This window comes from Bison bison, unplaced genomic scaffold, assembly GCF_000754665.1.
Source record: "Bison bison bison isolate TAMUID 2011002044 unplaced genomic scaffold, Bison_UMD1.0 scf7180017864063, whole genome shotgun sequence".
In the NCBI taxonomy this organism is placed as follows: domain Eukaryota; kingdom Metazoa; phylum Chordata; class Mammalia; order Artiodactyla; family Bovidae; genus Bison; species Bison bison.
Window position 1 is genome coordinate 3,557,083 of NW_011494635.1, and position 13,102 is coordinate 3,570,184.

At 51.2% G+C, this 13,102-nt stretch overlaps 2 protein-coding genes across 2 annotated transcripts in view; one reads left to right on the forward strand and one right to left on the reverse strand.

Moving 5' to 3' along the window:
* The first annotated feature begins 167 nt into the window (after positions 1-167).
* GZF1 (GDNF-inducible zinc finger protein 1) lies at positions 168-8,064 on the forward strand. The gene is made up of 6 exons (XM_010836345.1): positions 168-320; positions 1,027-2,426; positions 3,503-3,597; positions 5,017-5,184; positions 5,668-5,825; positions 6,088-8,064. The coding sequence occupies exons 2-6, from the start codon at positions 1,048-1,050 to the stop codon at positions 6,421-6,423; spliced, it is 2,136 nt and encodes a 711-aa protein (XP_010834647.1). The 5' UTR covers positions 168-320; positions 1,027-1,047; the 3' UTR covers positions 6,424-8,064.
* Positions 8,065-9,376: 1,312 nt separating this feature from the next.
* Positions 9,377-13,102, reverse strand: part of NAPB (N-ethylmaleimide-sensitive factor attachment protein, beta) — a gene marked incomplete at its 5' end in the record, with an annotated part of 37,238 nt that continues 33,512 nt past the window's right edge. The window contains one exon of the mRNA XM_010836604.1: positions 9,377-12,343. Coding sequence (XP_010834906.1) covers positions 12,233-12,343 — 111 coding nt within the window. The remainder of the gene's footprint in view (positions 12,344-13,102) is intronic.

Below are 13,102 nucleotides of genomic sequence, written 5' to 3' on the forward strand. Positions count from 1 at the left end.
AGGGGAAAGGAGGCCACGGCCCCTGCGTCCGGAGGGCGCTGAGGGGCTGGACCGGGACCGGTGAGGCCGACCTAGGGACCCGACCGCACCGGGGGGACGAGGCCGGGTCTGGGAGGACGGGCCCGACTGGAAGGCGGTGTGCTCTGGGGGAGGCCCAAGTCAGGCCCGGCCGCTCCGTGACCGTGTCAGGGCCCCCCCAACCCCGCGAAGCCTGCCCCGGGGTCGCCGGGCGGCCGGCGTGGCTGCCACCCCCACGGCGGCCTGGCCAGCCTCCAGCCCAGGAGCCGCTGTGGCCGGAGGAGCTGAGGGCCCTGCTCCAGGTAGCGCAGCTGGACCCCAGCGCTGTGCCCCCGATCGCTCCAGTGCAGTAGGACGGGCGTCCGGGGGTGGAAATACCGTGGATCGTCCGCTACTTTCCAGGAAATTTTCTTCATAGAAAGTAGATATTTTCTTCAGTCGGTTGTTTACAAAGTCAGACAGGGTTTGCTCTCCTAACGGTGGTGGCCATGTATTTTATCTGGTTTCCAGATCAAAGTGTTTGTGTTTTGGTCGCTAAGTCGTGTGTCCGACTCTTTTGCAACCCCAGGGACTCTAGCCGGCCAGGCTCCCCAGTCCATGGGATTTCCCAGGCGAGAGTACTGGAGTGAGTTGCCATTTCCTCCTCCTGATCAAAGCAGCACACCTAATTTATTGTTGCTTTAAATTCTGTTTAGGGGGTCTGGGTCTGCAGGCAAATAACAGAATCACCTCGAGAAGCAAATTGTTGCTTTAACATATTTCATTAATAATAACTTTAGGACAGCCTTAGTCATTTTTCATACAAATGTCTCTGGAGGTACATTGGGACTTCAGAAAAAAATGCTAAGATGTGATGTGTGACTTGAAAGTGTACGGGAGAAAAGTTAGGTTTTTTAGGTCTTTAATCAGTTTATACCCTCTAAAGAACTGATATATAATCCTCACAGTTCTTATTCCTTCTGCTTCGGAGGTTGCTGTGCATAAATAATTCTTGGTTTGTGTTCAAAGGTGTTTCTGGGAAGAAGCAACATGGAGAGTGGTGCGGTCCTGCTGGAATCCAAGTCCTCCCCAATCAACCTCCTGCATGAGATGCACCAGCTCCGCCTGCTGGGTCACCTGTGTGACGTGACCGTCAGCGTGGAATACCAGGGCGTCCGGGAGGAATTCATGGCCCACAAGGCAGTGCTGGCAGCCACCAGCAAGTTTTTTAAGGAAGTGTTCCTTAACGAGAAGACTGTGGATGGTGCCAGGACTAACGTCTACTTAGACGAAGTGCAGGTAGCCGACTTCGCTTCCTTTCTTGAGTTTGTCTACACGGCCAAGGTACAGGTTGAGGAAGACCGGGTACAGCGCATGCTGGAAATGGCAGAAAAGCTGAAGTGTTTGGACTTATCCGAAACTTGTTTTCAGCTGAAGAAGCAGATGTTAGAGTCGGTACTTTTGGAGTTGCAGAATTTCTCAGAGTCTCAGGAGGCAGAAGGGAGCAGCGGCGCCCAGGTTACGGCTGCTCTCGCCCCTGAGGCCTGGGCAGGGATGGCCCCTGATGGCCCTCTGGCCAATGGGGTTGCCAGTTCTTTGGATCCCCCAGCAGAGAGAATCGGCAATGGCCTATTGCCAGATCTGCCCCCGAGGAAGTCCAGGGAGAAGCCAGACAAGAGGAAAGAGGTGGCTAAGCCCCCCTACCCCAAGCTCAGAAGGGCTAGTGGGCGGCTGGCCGGGAGGAAGGTGTTCGTGGAAATCCCTAAAAAGAAGTACACGCGCCGACTCCGGGAGCAGCAGAAGAGTGTTGAGCAGGACATGGGGGGCTGCGGGGGACCCCGGGAGCCCAGCCCAGAAGCCCTGGAAAACGAGAAAGAAGCAGTCACGAAGGACGAGGAGGACAGCGGGGCTGGGGCAGGGGTAGAGGCCGCGCCGCCCAAAGTGGGACGAGGTGAGGAGGGGGACGAGGAGGAGGAGGAGGGAGAGGAGGGCCCGGGTCGGCGGAGGAGCAACTTCCAGTGCACGCGCTGCGAGAAGGCCTTCCTGTACGAGAAGAGCTTCCTGAAGCACGTGCGGCTCCACCACGGCGTGGCCACCGAGGTGGTGCACCGCTGCGACACCTGCGGCCAGACCTTTGCCAACCGCTGCAACCTGAAGGGCCACCAGCGGCACGTGCACAGCAGCGAGCGCCACTTCCCGTGCGAGCTGTGCGGCAAGAAGTTCAAGAGGAAGAAGGACGTGAAGCGGCACGTGGTGCAGGTGCACGAGGGCGGTGGAGAGCGGCACCAGTGCCAGCAGTGCGGCAAGGGCCTGAGCTCCAAGACGGCGCTGCGGCTGCACGAGCGCACGCACACCGGCCACAAGCCCTACGGCTGCTCCGAGTGCCCGGCCACCTTCTCGCAGCCCTCAGCCCTCAAGACCCACCTGAGGTAGGCCTGGGGTGGGCGTGGAGGCGTGGGCGGCTGGCGTGGTCCCCTCTCCCCGGAGGGGTCACTGTTCGGTTGCTCCTTCTCGAAGTCGGGGGGTGCTTCCATTGTCTGGGTTCTCCCTGGAGACAGATGCGGGGATGGCGCTTTCTGGGTGGGGCCTGGGCTGATGGGGACCCCAGCCTCCCGTTCAGGCTCAGGGGCCTCTCTCCACCCTTTACAGACCCCCATCACCCCTGCTGAGTCGGGGCAGAGACCCCAGACCCCCTTACTTTGGGACCCCGGCCTGAGACCAGCCGGGTGGTGCGGTCTCCCTGGAGACTTCAGCAGAGGGACACTTCTCTGGGCTTGGAGAGTGCCTGCCACCTGTCAGTCTGATAAGCTCCAGGGTTAGGACAGATAGGAATAACGTGTATTGATTCTGAAGTACAGGGAGGTGACATTCAGTTTTTAAACAAATTCCCTTCTGATGCTCAGTACTTATACTAGAAATTCAGACAAAGCAGTTTTCCACTCTCCCCGAGATCTGCCCTCACCCTGGGCCAGTCTGGGGGTGGTAGGTGGGCGTTCATTGTCCTTTCCCTGCCCCAGCCCGGCTCAGGAAACGTGGTGATGGTCACTCCGTCCTTGCCCTGACATGCAGGGCTGACGTGTGCGCCCTGGGGACCAGCTGGCTTCACGTGTTAACAGTTCTTTCTAGACTGTTACACTGAACTGGAAAAGGACAGTAAAGGTTTTGACCACGTGGTTCTTTGTCAGTCTAGGTGACTGTTCTTAATGAGGCAGTTTTATAAATACCATGCAGTGCTATTGAGTGTTTTAATCTGTGGAGGTGCAGCCTCTGCCTGCATGTGGGGCAGCACTAACCACACGGCATATTTGGGGGGCTGTGTGTCCAGCGGGACTTGGCGGTCTTGCCTCAGGCAGAGACTGACTTGGGGCTGAGAGTCCTGGGCCTCACTACCTTTCAGTCCTTCACATTCGGGCTCGTGGAGCAAAGGGTTTCTGCAGGTGAGGGAGGAGCTTGGTGATGGAGTGAGCTTTGGAACACAATCTGAATTATTCTGTTATGCTTTCAGAATTCACACGGGGGAAAAACCTTTTGTCTGTGATGAATGTGGTGCAAGATTCACTCAGAACCACATGCTGATTTATCATAAAAGGTGTCACACAGGTAAATATGCTGTTGTGATTGAGTATCTTTCCTGGCTGTAGAGGGAAACTGCAGTTTATTAGTTTAGATGTTGCTGTCTGCCTGGGGTTCAGGTTAAAGCCCGGACTTGCTTCCTCATCTAGTAAGTGAGCACAAGTAAATGAATAAAATATGCCCACTGCCTCCATGGCCATGACCTTTGTGTACTGCTGGTCCTGTGTCCTAGGCATCCAGAGGTACCCTGGTGTTTCAGCCCCATGTTCCCTTTCCAGGAATCTTTCTCAAAGAAACTGCTCAGAATGTGGGGAAAGCCATATGCTGTTATCTCCATTCTTGCTGTTTCTAATAACACAGAATCAGGAACAAATGGACTGTCCAGCCCCAAGAAAGTGATTCAATAATCGGGTAAATCCACCCTGTCCCACCCAGGACCAAGCGTTTGGGCCTAAGGTCTCTAAATATTATGAAAAATGCCTGTGCTTGGTTGTCAGCTTGAGAGATGCGCAATGAAGCATACAGTGAATCCCAGCTTTACTGAAAACCTGCAGACTTAAGAGTTACGAGGTGTTGAAGTGGTGGAATTATGGGGTTCTCAGAAGTTTTATGGTATAATTTCACTGGGCTAGGGAGAACGTTTAAGCTCACCATTCTGATTCTGTGCAGTGCTCCTGGGGTCAGAGCCCCGGGGAGTCCAGCTGTGGGGTACTGTGCTTATCACACAAGCCCAGTTCTTTCCTGCCTGCATTTAAAAGGTTTACTTCTCTGCACTGTCCTGTGAGCCTCAAGTTCAGATGGTGAGACAGGTGAGCCACTTAATGATGTGAACTCTAGACTGAAAAAGCAGAAGTGGTGTCTGATGAGAGTGGAGGAGGGAAGGTCAGGTCACACTGAAACATTCAGTTAGAACTGGTCATTTGATGGACTTGCTAATATGTTCAGATTTTATTGAAGCCAGTTTTGGCATTTGAGAAATCAGGGCAAACCTAACAGAGAAGTCTAGGGCGCAGACTGCACAGCATGGAGGGTGGACGCCCTCCTGGTCCTCACCTGCCCAGGTGAGCGGTCGCTGCTCCAGGACAGCCACGTGTGTTCACCACAGACTCCGCTCCCTTCCAGAAGGGCTTCTGCTAGAGACCCACCACAGCCCTGTGGAAAAGTCCAACTTTCCCAGCAGGCTGTTCTTGTTTGGGAATGACTGCATTTCCAAAATGTGAGCTGGCTGGACATGCTCTTTCATCATAATCTACTGGAATCTTTCTGGGGATTTCAGGGGGCAGTTCCACCAACTTTGAGTGGGTAGCAAGTGCTGTACCTGAGTAGATGTTTCTGGGTAGTTTTCACAAGAGAAGGTAGCCCGCAGCCTGTTGGGGCACTTGGGAGGGTGGACCCGGTCCTCCCGCCTGTGTCACATCTAACTCCCTGTCTCCTCTCTCTGTGTAGGTGAGAGGCCTTTCATGTGTGAAACGTGTGGCAAGAGTTTTGCTTCCAAGGAGTATTTAAAACATCACAATAGGATCCATACTGGGTCCAAACCCTTTAAATGTGAAGTTTGTTTCAGGACTTTTGCTCAGCGGAATTCACTTTACCAGCATATCAAAGTCCACACAGGTATGGCTGGAGTGTCGCCAGAGATGGGAGGTCACTGTGCAAGAAAACATCCTGAAGGTTTTATTGAAAAATTATTTGGAATTTAACTTTACATTGTATGTCTTAATAGCATTTCCTGAGTTTCTAGTTTCTCTGACGAACTGGAACGGTCTGAACATGTGTACACAGATGTGGACATGTGAACTTTTTCAAACCTTCGGATTAGAACTAGGGGTGACGGTGTGCATGTCCTTTTGGGACACCACACGTGTGCATGGTCAGGTGTGACTAGAAAGTAGGTGAGCTGCCCACAGCCATTGCACCAGCTGTGGGTGAGGCCACGGCCCCCAGGGCCCCTTGTGGCCTGGGCGGGGGGGCACGTGTGCTCCTGCAGCCCTGCTATGGCTGGGGGCGGGGGGGTGTTGGGGGGTGCTACCGTGTGGCCACAGAGCAATAGGCAACCCCTTCCCCTCCTATCCCCCTCTTTCCATCCCTTCCCCTCAGGGGAGCGGCCATACTGCTGTGACCAGTGCGGCAAGCAGTTCACGCAGCTCAACGCCCTCCAGCGCCACCACCGGATCCACACAGGAGAGAAGCCGTTCATGTGCAACGCATGCGGGCGGGCGTTCACCGATAAGTCCACGTTGCGGCGGCACACTTCGGTAAGCCAGGCTGGCCCTGGGGGTGCTGCTTCCAGCTGTGTGGCCCTGGATGGCAGAGTGCCCGTCCTCCTGCCCTGGGGCTTTCCATCCGGGATCGGGGCCTGGTGCTGGCCGAGTCCGTTCTGACGGGGACCACGGTGAAGACAGGGGTCTGATGGGTGGAGAAGGCTGTCGGGCCCAATGACAAGTGGCTGTGAACCGGGGGTCTGCAGACCCTGGACAGGGACATGTGGGTGACCGCTGTTGTGTACTTGCTCCACAGATCCATGACAAGACGACTCCGTGGAAGTCCTTCCTGGTCATCGTGGACGGCTCTCCGAAGAACGGCGACGGCCACAAGACTGAGCAGCCTGACGACGAGTACGCGCCGTCCAAACTTTCCGATAAATTGCTATCTTTTGCAGAAAATGGCCATTTTCACAACCTGGCCACCGTCCAGGGCAGCATGCCTGCCATGCATGAGGACAGCCCCGCAGCCCCAGCCTGCAAGTCCGACGGCCCTGTGGGGTCCCAGGACACGCTGCTGGCCACTGCCATCAGTGAGCTTAGCGAGCTGACACCACAGACAGAGCCAGGCCCACATAGCTCCGCTCTCTGACCCACGTGGACTGGAGCGGGGTCACCTGCCTGGAGGGTTCCAGCCTGCACTTGAGCACGGGAGGGCTGGATGTGAGCTTTCGTCAGGGGACAAGAACTGCAGGCAAAGAAGCGGGCAGGGATGGCTTCCACAGTTTCCTGAACTGCTACCTGCACGTCGCTATCAAGTCATTTCTCAAGCTTTCCCTTAGAAATCCTGATCCGCATGACCTCAGCCACACTTCATCAGCAAACAAGGCAGTTAGCGTCGCCTCACTGACCTCTGGTGGCAGCGCCCTGTCGCCCGGCAACCCTGATGCTCACAAGGCCACGGTTACTGCTCAGCTTAATCATGGAGCAGAGCACCAACCCTGCTCTTGGAGCTGTGCACCAGCTTGCTGCCTTAGGCTTTGTGTAGGTTTGTTTCTGACACTTTAAAGCTATTTTTCTAACAAGGTGAAAGAAAACTGGGACCACGTATTTATTTCAGCCGTTTCTTTCCTGTCAAACTGAAGCCCATCAGAGATACTCTGGGCTGAAGAGATGAATGACAGCACTTGGCCCCCACCCCTGCTTGTAGGCCCCAAACGGAACACTTGTCAGGTAGCTGCTCGTAGCACACATGCAACTAGGAAGCTGGTCATTAAAATGACTTGAAGTGAAATGTGGCCATCAGGTTTCCTTCCTAAAAACCCAATTAGGTAAAAGCTGTCCTACCAAAGACTAGCAGAAAACAGTGGAGTAGTTTTTGCAAGGAGGTGTGAAAAAAGCCAGGGGCTGAGAACACTTGAAACATAGTGTAGTTATTTTATCCATAAGCAGCAATGCAGTGGTTGTGGCAAATCTAAGAACACAAGAGTATTGGTAGTTTTGCTAGACTTTTACTTCATTTCTGTGATTTTTCAGAAACCCAGTGCTTTTCATTACTGCGTGAGGAGCCTAACACAGGCAAGTCACTGACACACGTTCCCCTGGGAGCATGAGCAGATTGGGCGCGCTCCTTCCTCTCTGATTAGCCTTAACAGTGGACCACGGAATGGCCAGCCTTGTCTTAAATGTGCCTGTCTCACGCTGGCCACTCTTGCTCAAGTGGCATTTGCATCCCGCCCCAGCCTGGTTCCTGACCTGCTGGCAAGGGCGGTTCACTGGGTGCACAGTGCTTTGACTCACAGGTGACCCAGATCAAAAGCAAAGAGTTCCTCTCACTAGTCGCTCTTTTTCTTACATTTTAATTTATTAAACTTGCTGTGAAAACACTCATTTTCTAAGAGAAAGGTACTTTATGTTTAAGTCTAAGATGGAGACACAGGCGCATGAAACGCCACAGGAAGACCCTAGGTGCTTTCTTCCCCGTGAGACGCTGACAGTGCTCCGGGGGCTGACACAGGCCACACGCCTGCTCCTGGGGTACTGAGTCCCACGTCTGTCTCCTGCTGTGACAGCAACACCCTCTTGTATTTACAGAACAGAAGTTATTTTCACACACGTTTTCTCTCAACAGAATGAATCTGCGTGCTGATAAACTGTTTTATGGGATAAAGTCATCTTAACGAGAAGGAATAATAGATTATTTTGTTACCTACTGGAATTAATTTTTGTCTTGAATTTGTTTTAGAGATTCTACAAAAGTTTTATGTGTTAATAAATGTTTGTTTTGTAAAAATAGTTTTGTAAGGCTAAGTTCATTTTCATGATTACAATTCACGTTCTATAGAAATCAGATTCCTGACTGAAACCAGTATTTGCATTTTCTGGTCTGTGGAGAGTCTCGACAACTGTCTGCTGCACTCGTTCTGAGATGTGCCCGGCCCGGCCTGGCCCAGTGCACGGGCCTGGCCTCGTCACGGCCATGGTAAGTCTGCTCCACAGAGCCTCCTTGTCTACGGTCACTTTGTCTGCTTCTGGGGAGCGGAGGGGAGGGGAGAGCTGCTCCCTAAACTTTGCTGAAGGTGCATCTCAGGGATTTGGGGACATCTCCCGTTTCTCCCCATCTGGGTGCTGTGTTGCCAAGTCAGTGTCAGCCCCAGACCCTCTGGACATGCTACCCAAAGGGGCCATTTTGCACCTTCTAGCCTTCGTGTGGAAGACACAGTCAGCCCAAACTCCAGAGCTCCCCTGCCTCTGCTTTTACCCAAAATTTGTTGTACAGACTTTGCAAATAAATTTGGCCAGTTGGTAAGGGAAGACCTTTCTTAAAGATGACCTTCACAGAAATGTGGTTTTACCGAAGGCAGTCACCTAAAGTGACCAATTTGAGTGTGAGTTACAATTGAAACTAACCTGCATGTCGCGTGCCTTGCCACAGCAGGGACATCTTTTGAGACCAAAAGAGTGCCTGTCCCCTTAACTTGATGGTGTTCCTGTCGCTTAAGGTGAAAGGTGATTTGTCCACAGGCACCAAGGCAGGCAGGAGGACATAGGCACAGGGCCAGCTGGCACATCAGTCAGACCCAGCTGATGCCTAGGAACTGCCCACTTCCCTCTACCAGCAAGGGACTATGGGACCCTCCCCAAGGCTGGCCAAACCCACCACGAGGGCTTCTGTTAGGAAACAAAGATTCTGAGAGAGGCATCTGAATGAGAAACTAACCTTGAGGATCAACAACGGGGCAGAGCTCCTAAATGGGACCACCTGTTAGACCATGTATTGTGAGTTTGCCTCGAGTGATCTTGGAGGGATGTGAACAAGGCCCTGACAGCACCAAGTCAACGTGGCTCCACCAAGACAGACCAACCGCTGGCCTCCACCACCAAGGGGCCGCTCCTCCCTGAACCTTGTCGTGAGCTCCCTGACCTGGCAGCAGCAAGCATGGGAATGCGGAGCCTGCAGAGCCCTCAGCAGACCAGCAGTGGCACCAACCGACAGGATTGGTCTTCACAGAGCCCGGATGGTCATGCCCACTGCCCGGGGACACCTTCCAGGATGAGAAGCCAGCCCTGACCTGTGCACATCAGCCAGGAAAGACGCACCACGCTGCTCATAACTGGGACTTTATTTACTGTACAGGTTCACACAAAATACACTGACTCTGCGAAGGTGGATTTATCATCCAGGGTGAATTTTCATAATACACCCTCCCCGACAGCCCTGGGGAAGAGAGGCCCAGAACCCCCGCAGAAGCCATGGGGGTTGACTCTGGGCATCTGAAATACATGGTGTCAGAGGAAACAATAAACACACACGCTGTGGTTACAGGGGCACTGTCACACGCGGTCACGACTGCAAGGACACTGCTTCCAAATCATTCAATAAAAAAGAAGTTCACACTAGCTAGAAAAACATTGCCACAAAAAGCAAAGCTTTCCCATAAGAAATTTTAACTCTTGACAATGAACTAAACATGACTCGCTAAAATACAAAGACTGCAACACAATCATACTTTGTTCATAAATAACGATTTATAAATACTGGAAGTCACAGCGCTGCCCACTCTGATGGAATGTTTCTAGGGAGGAAGCCTGTAGCTGTTCCTGGGACTTTTTTCTTCTCACTTTTATGTTCTAGTGGTCTGTTCTAGCCATTACAATTACTTTTTACTTTTTCATGTGAAATATTAAAAACAAAAGCATCTTAACTCAGGCACTGGTCCTAGTGTTCATTTCAACACAACAACTCTGATGTGACAAAAGTGAAAGTGAAAGTGGCTCAGTCGTGTCCCAGCTCTTTTGACCCCATGGACGATCCAGTCCATGGAATTCTCCAGGCCAGAATACTGGAGTAGGCAGCTGTCCTTTCTCCAGGGGATCTGCCCATCCCAGGGACTGAAAATGGTGCCAATATTCTCAAAAATACAGGTCCTCAGACAGGTCTGTCAGGGGATCAGGATAAAAAGCTAATAAACGTCATTCGATTTTTCCTTTACCTGGTCAGACCACAGGTTTCCTTAATAAGTGGAAGCAGACTTTCCAGACCAGCAACAAAAGTACATGGCTGGCAGGGAGGGTTACTGTCCCCCAGGTAGGCAGGCCTGCAGCCGGAGGACACACGCTCATCTCACCCACGTGCTTCTGACAGGCTGGGCACTGAATCACATAGAGCAACAAAATCCCACTTCTCTAAGTGTTTTTTTCTTAAGAGGTTCCGATAGGAAGTGAAGAAGTACCAAGCAGGCTCTGTTCCAAAATGGACCATAACCAACAGCCAGCTTTCTTTTAAGGATCCCAGACCTTTGAAGGAAAGAAGGAATCCTCACTGGATGCCAGGGTCCAAGGTCAGAGTACCCCATGTCTCCTGGTCCATGACTGCCCCGTGGGCTGGGATAGAGCCACCACTGCCCCCACCTCTCCACCAGCCCAGGCCGCACAGATGACCCCGCAACTACAGCCACCGAATCCTCACGGCTGCCCACAGGGCTGCTCCACGATCAGGCCTCCGCTGGTCCTTCTCAGCCTCCTTTCTGCCACTTTCTGCTCCCTCCTAGTCGGACTTATTCCCCATCCCCAACCTTCCTCCCGACTCAGCCCTCAACCTGGACCCACTCTCTGTTTCTGCCCAACAGCACCTTTGAATCCCAGTTGCTGGCCATCCAAAAATGCAATACCTTTCAAATACCAGTTAACATCTGACAGGACATAGGAAATCCCATTTATCTGTCAACACTGCCATTACCTAGCAATAAATGCACATCAAACAAATCACTTAGAAGAGATTCAGGAAACAAGAGCATGTCTAAAGCACAAGGTTATTAGCACGTAACATAAAGTGCAGGGATTAAGTTCATAGGTCAATAGCGCACATATATAAGTCAAAACAATAGGACAGAATTCAAATACACCAGATAAAACAATCCATCAGCTAAGGGCAGGTCCCCTCAGCAGCTCACTGGGACTCTTTCCTGATGGTACAGTAAACTGTACTGTACTCAGGCCACCAAGCCCATCGTGTCCAATTAACAGATAAAATGAATGACGGACAATTAAAAATGAAAATGAATGACATACAAGCTTTGACTGATATAACCTCCCGGCTCTGGTAAGGATGTACACAAGGGGGCACACGGGGTGCCCTCTCAACGTGGGAAAGTGTGTGAACATGAAAGGGATATGCCAGTTCAAATACCTTTCTGTGAAGGTGAAGCAAGGGTCCTGCCCCAACTAGAAGTGGACACTCCCTCCAGGAAAGGAAGACACCTGTCTCTCCTAGATCTCACGCACAGTGCACTTATGAGCTCAGGTTCAGCTCCACACGGCCACACACGTCAGCGGGCCGTGTCAGGAAGCTCCCTCATCCCCACTGCAAGCAGCCAGCAGGCCCGGCTGACCTGAATTCTCACATGCACATCAGCTACAGAACAATGCACAAGAGCAGGGAAACGGGTCACTGGCACTGTCAAAAGAATCACGAAATAACAAAAAGGATAAATAATTCTAATGAAGAAAGCCATAAATGCATTCCAAACAACCATCCTACACTAAACACACACGTTTAGAGAATCCACCAAGGTGCAAGTTCACAGAGAAGATGCAAAGCATCTATTACAACAACTGGGTTGGGCACACAAGTCCAGGAAAAGGGACATAAAAACATGTGTCAAAATGAAACACGAGCTCTGCACATACTGAAATAACAGGAGGAAGATTCTGAAGCAGTTCTTGGAAAACTCTGGGGACTCTGACAAGCGGGAGGCAGCCCATCACACACTCACAATACGCATAGGAGCGGCCCACCCGCCCACAGCACAGTGATACACGCAGTGGCTTAAACACACACACACACACCGTCAGGCTCACGTGCAACGAAATGAAGCCGTTGAATGGGCATCCCACAATGATCACTGGCCCTAACGCGAAATGAACAAGGATTCGGCGGCATGCCGCAGGGACACTGCGCCTCACTTGAGGTCTCCGTCCCCCTCCCCATCCCCCTGGATGGATTTCTTGATGCGCAGCAGCATGGTGGTGAGCCACTGGTCCAGGCGGGAGATGGAGTCAAACTCCTTCACCTGGTGAAGGGAAGAGAAGCAGAAAATGGTCCACGGAAACACAGTCAAACACAGAATTACACTGTACTAACTCTAAAATCATTCATTCTACTTTACAACTTTCTTCATTAAGAGCTTTTTACATTGCTCTTATGCTAACATGCCATGGCAAAAATCCACAGCAGCGTTTGTAACTGGACAAAGAGCACGTTTAACATGACAAAGGACATAAGACTTTGTATAAGGACAAAGGGACGTGGAAAATTAATGTGGCTCCAGTCTCCAATGAACACAAAACACAGCTGCAGAGAGGGAAACTCGCCCTCCCACCATGGCTTCAAAGCCAGGTTGAATGAATTACTGAAGGGCACTAAGAAATTCACTTTGATTCTAAACATAAGATGGAAAAATATGGGAAAACAGGGAATTGGTGAATGTAGAAAATTTTTTTCCATTTTATGCCAAGAATATAACAAACTCTCACTGCTTTATTTTTATGTTTTAAATTTAACTGATTTAACTGATATTACTTCACACTTATTTATGGATCAGATTATTTTCCATAGAAAATATCCAAATAAATCATAACTGTATGTGATATATATTTGCCTTACAGCTAAAGTCAGCAGAGCTCATAGACTGTCTTAATTTTGAAGGTTGGTGGAATCTAAAAACATTTCTTTTGGAAAACAACACAGGTATAAGCACAATGATGTCCAAATAGATGTTTAGCATTTATACAATGAAAAAGAGAAGTTGTATCTACAGTGTAAACTTTCA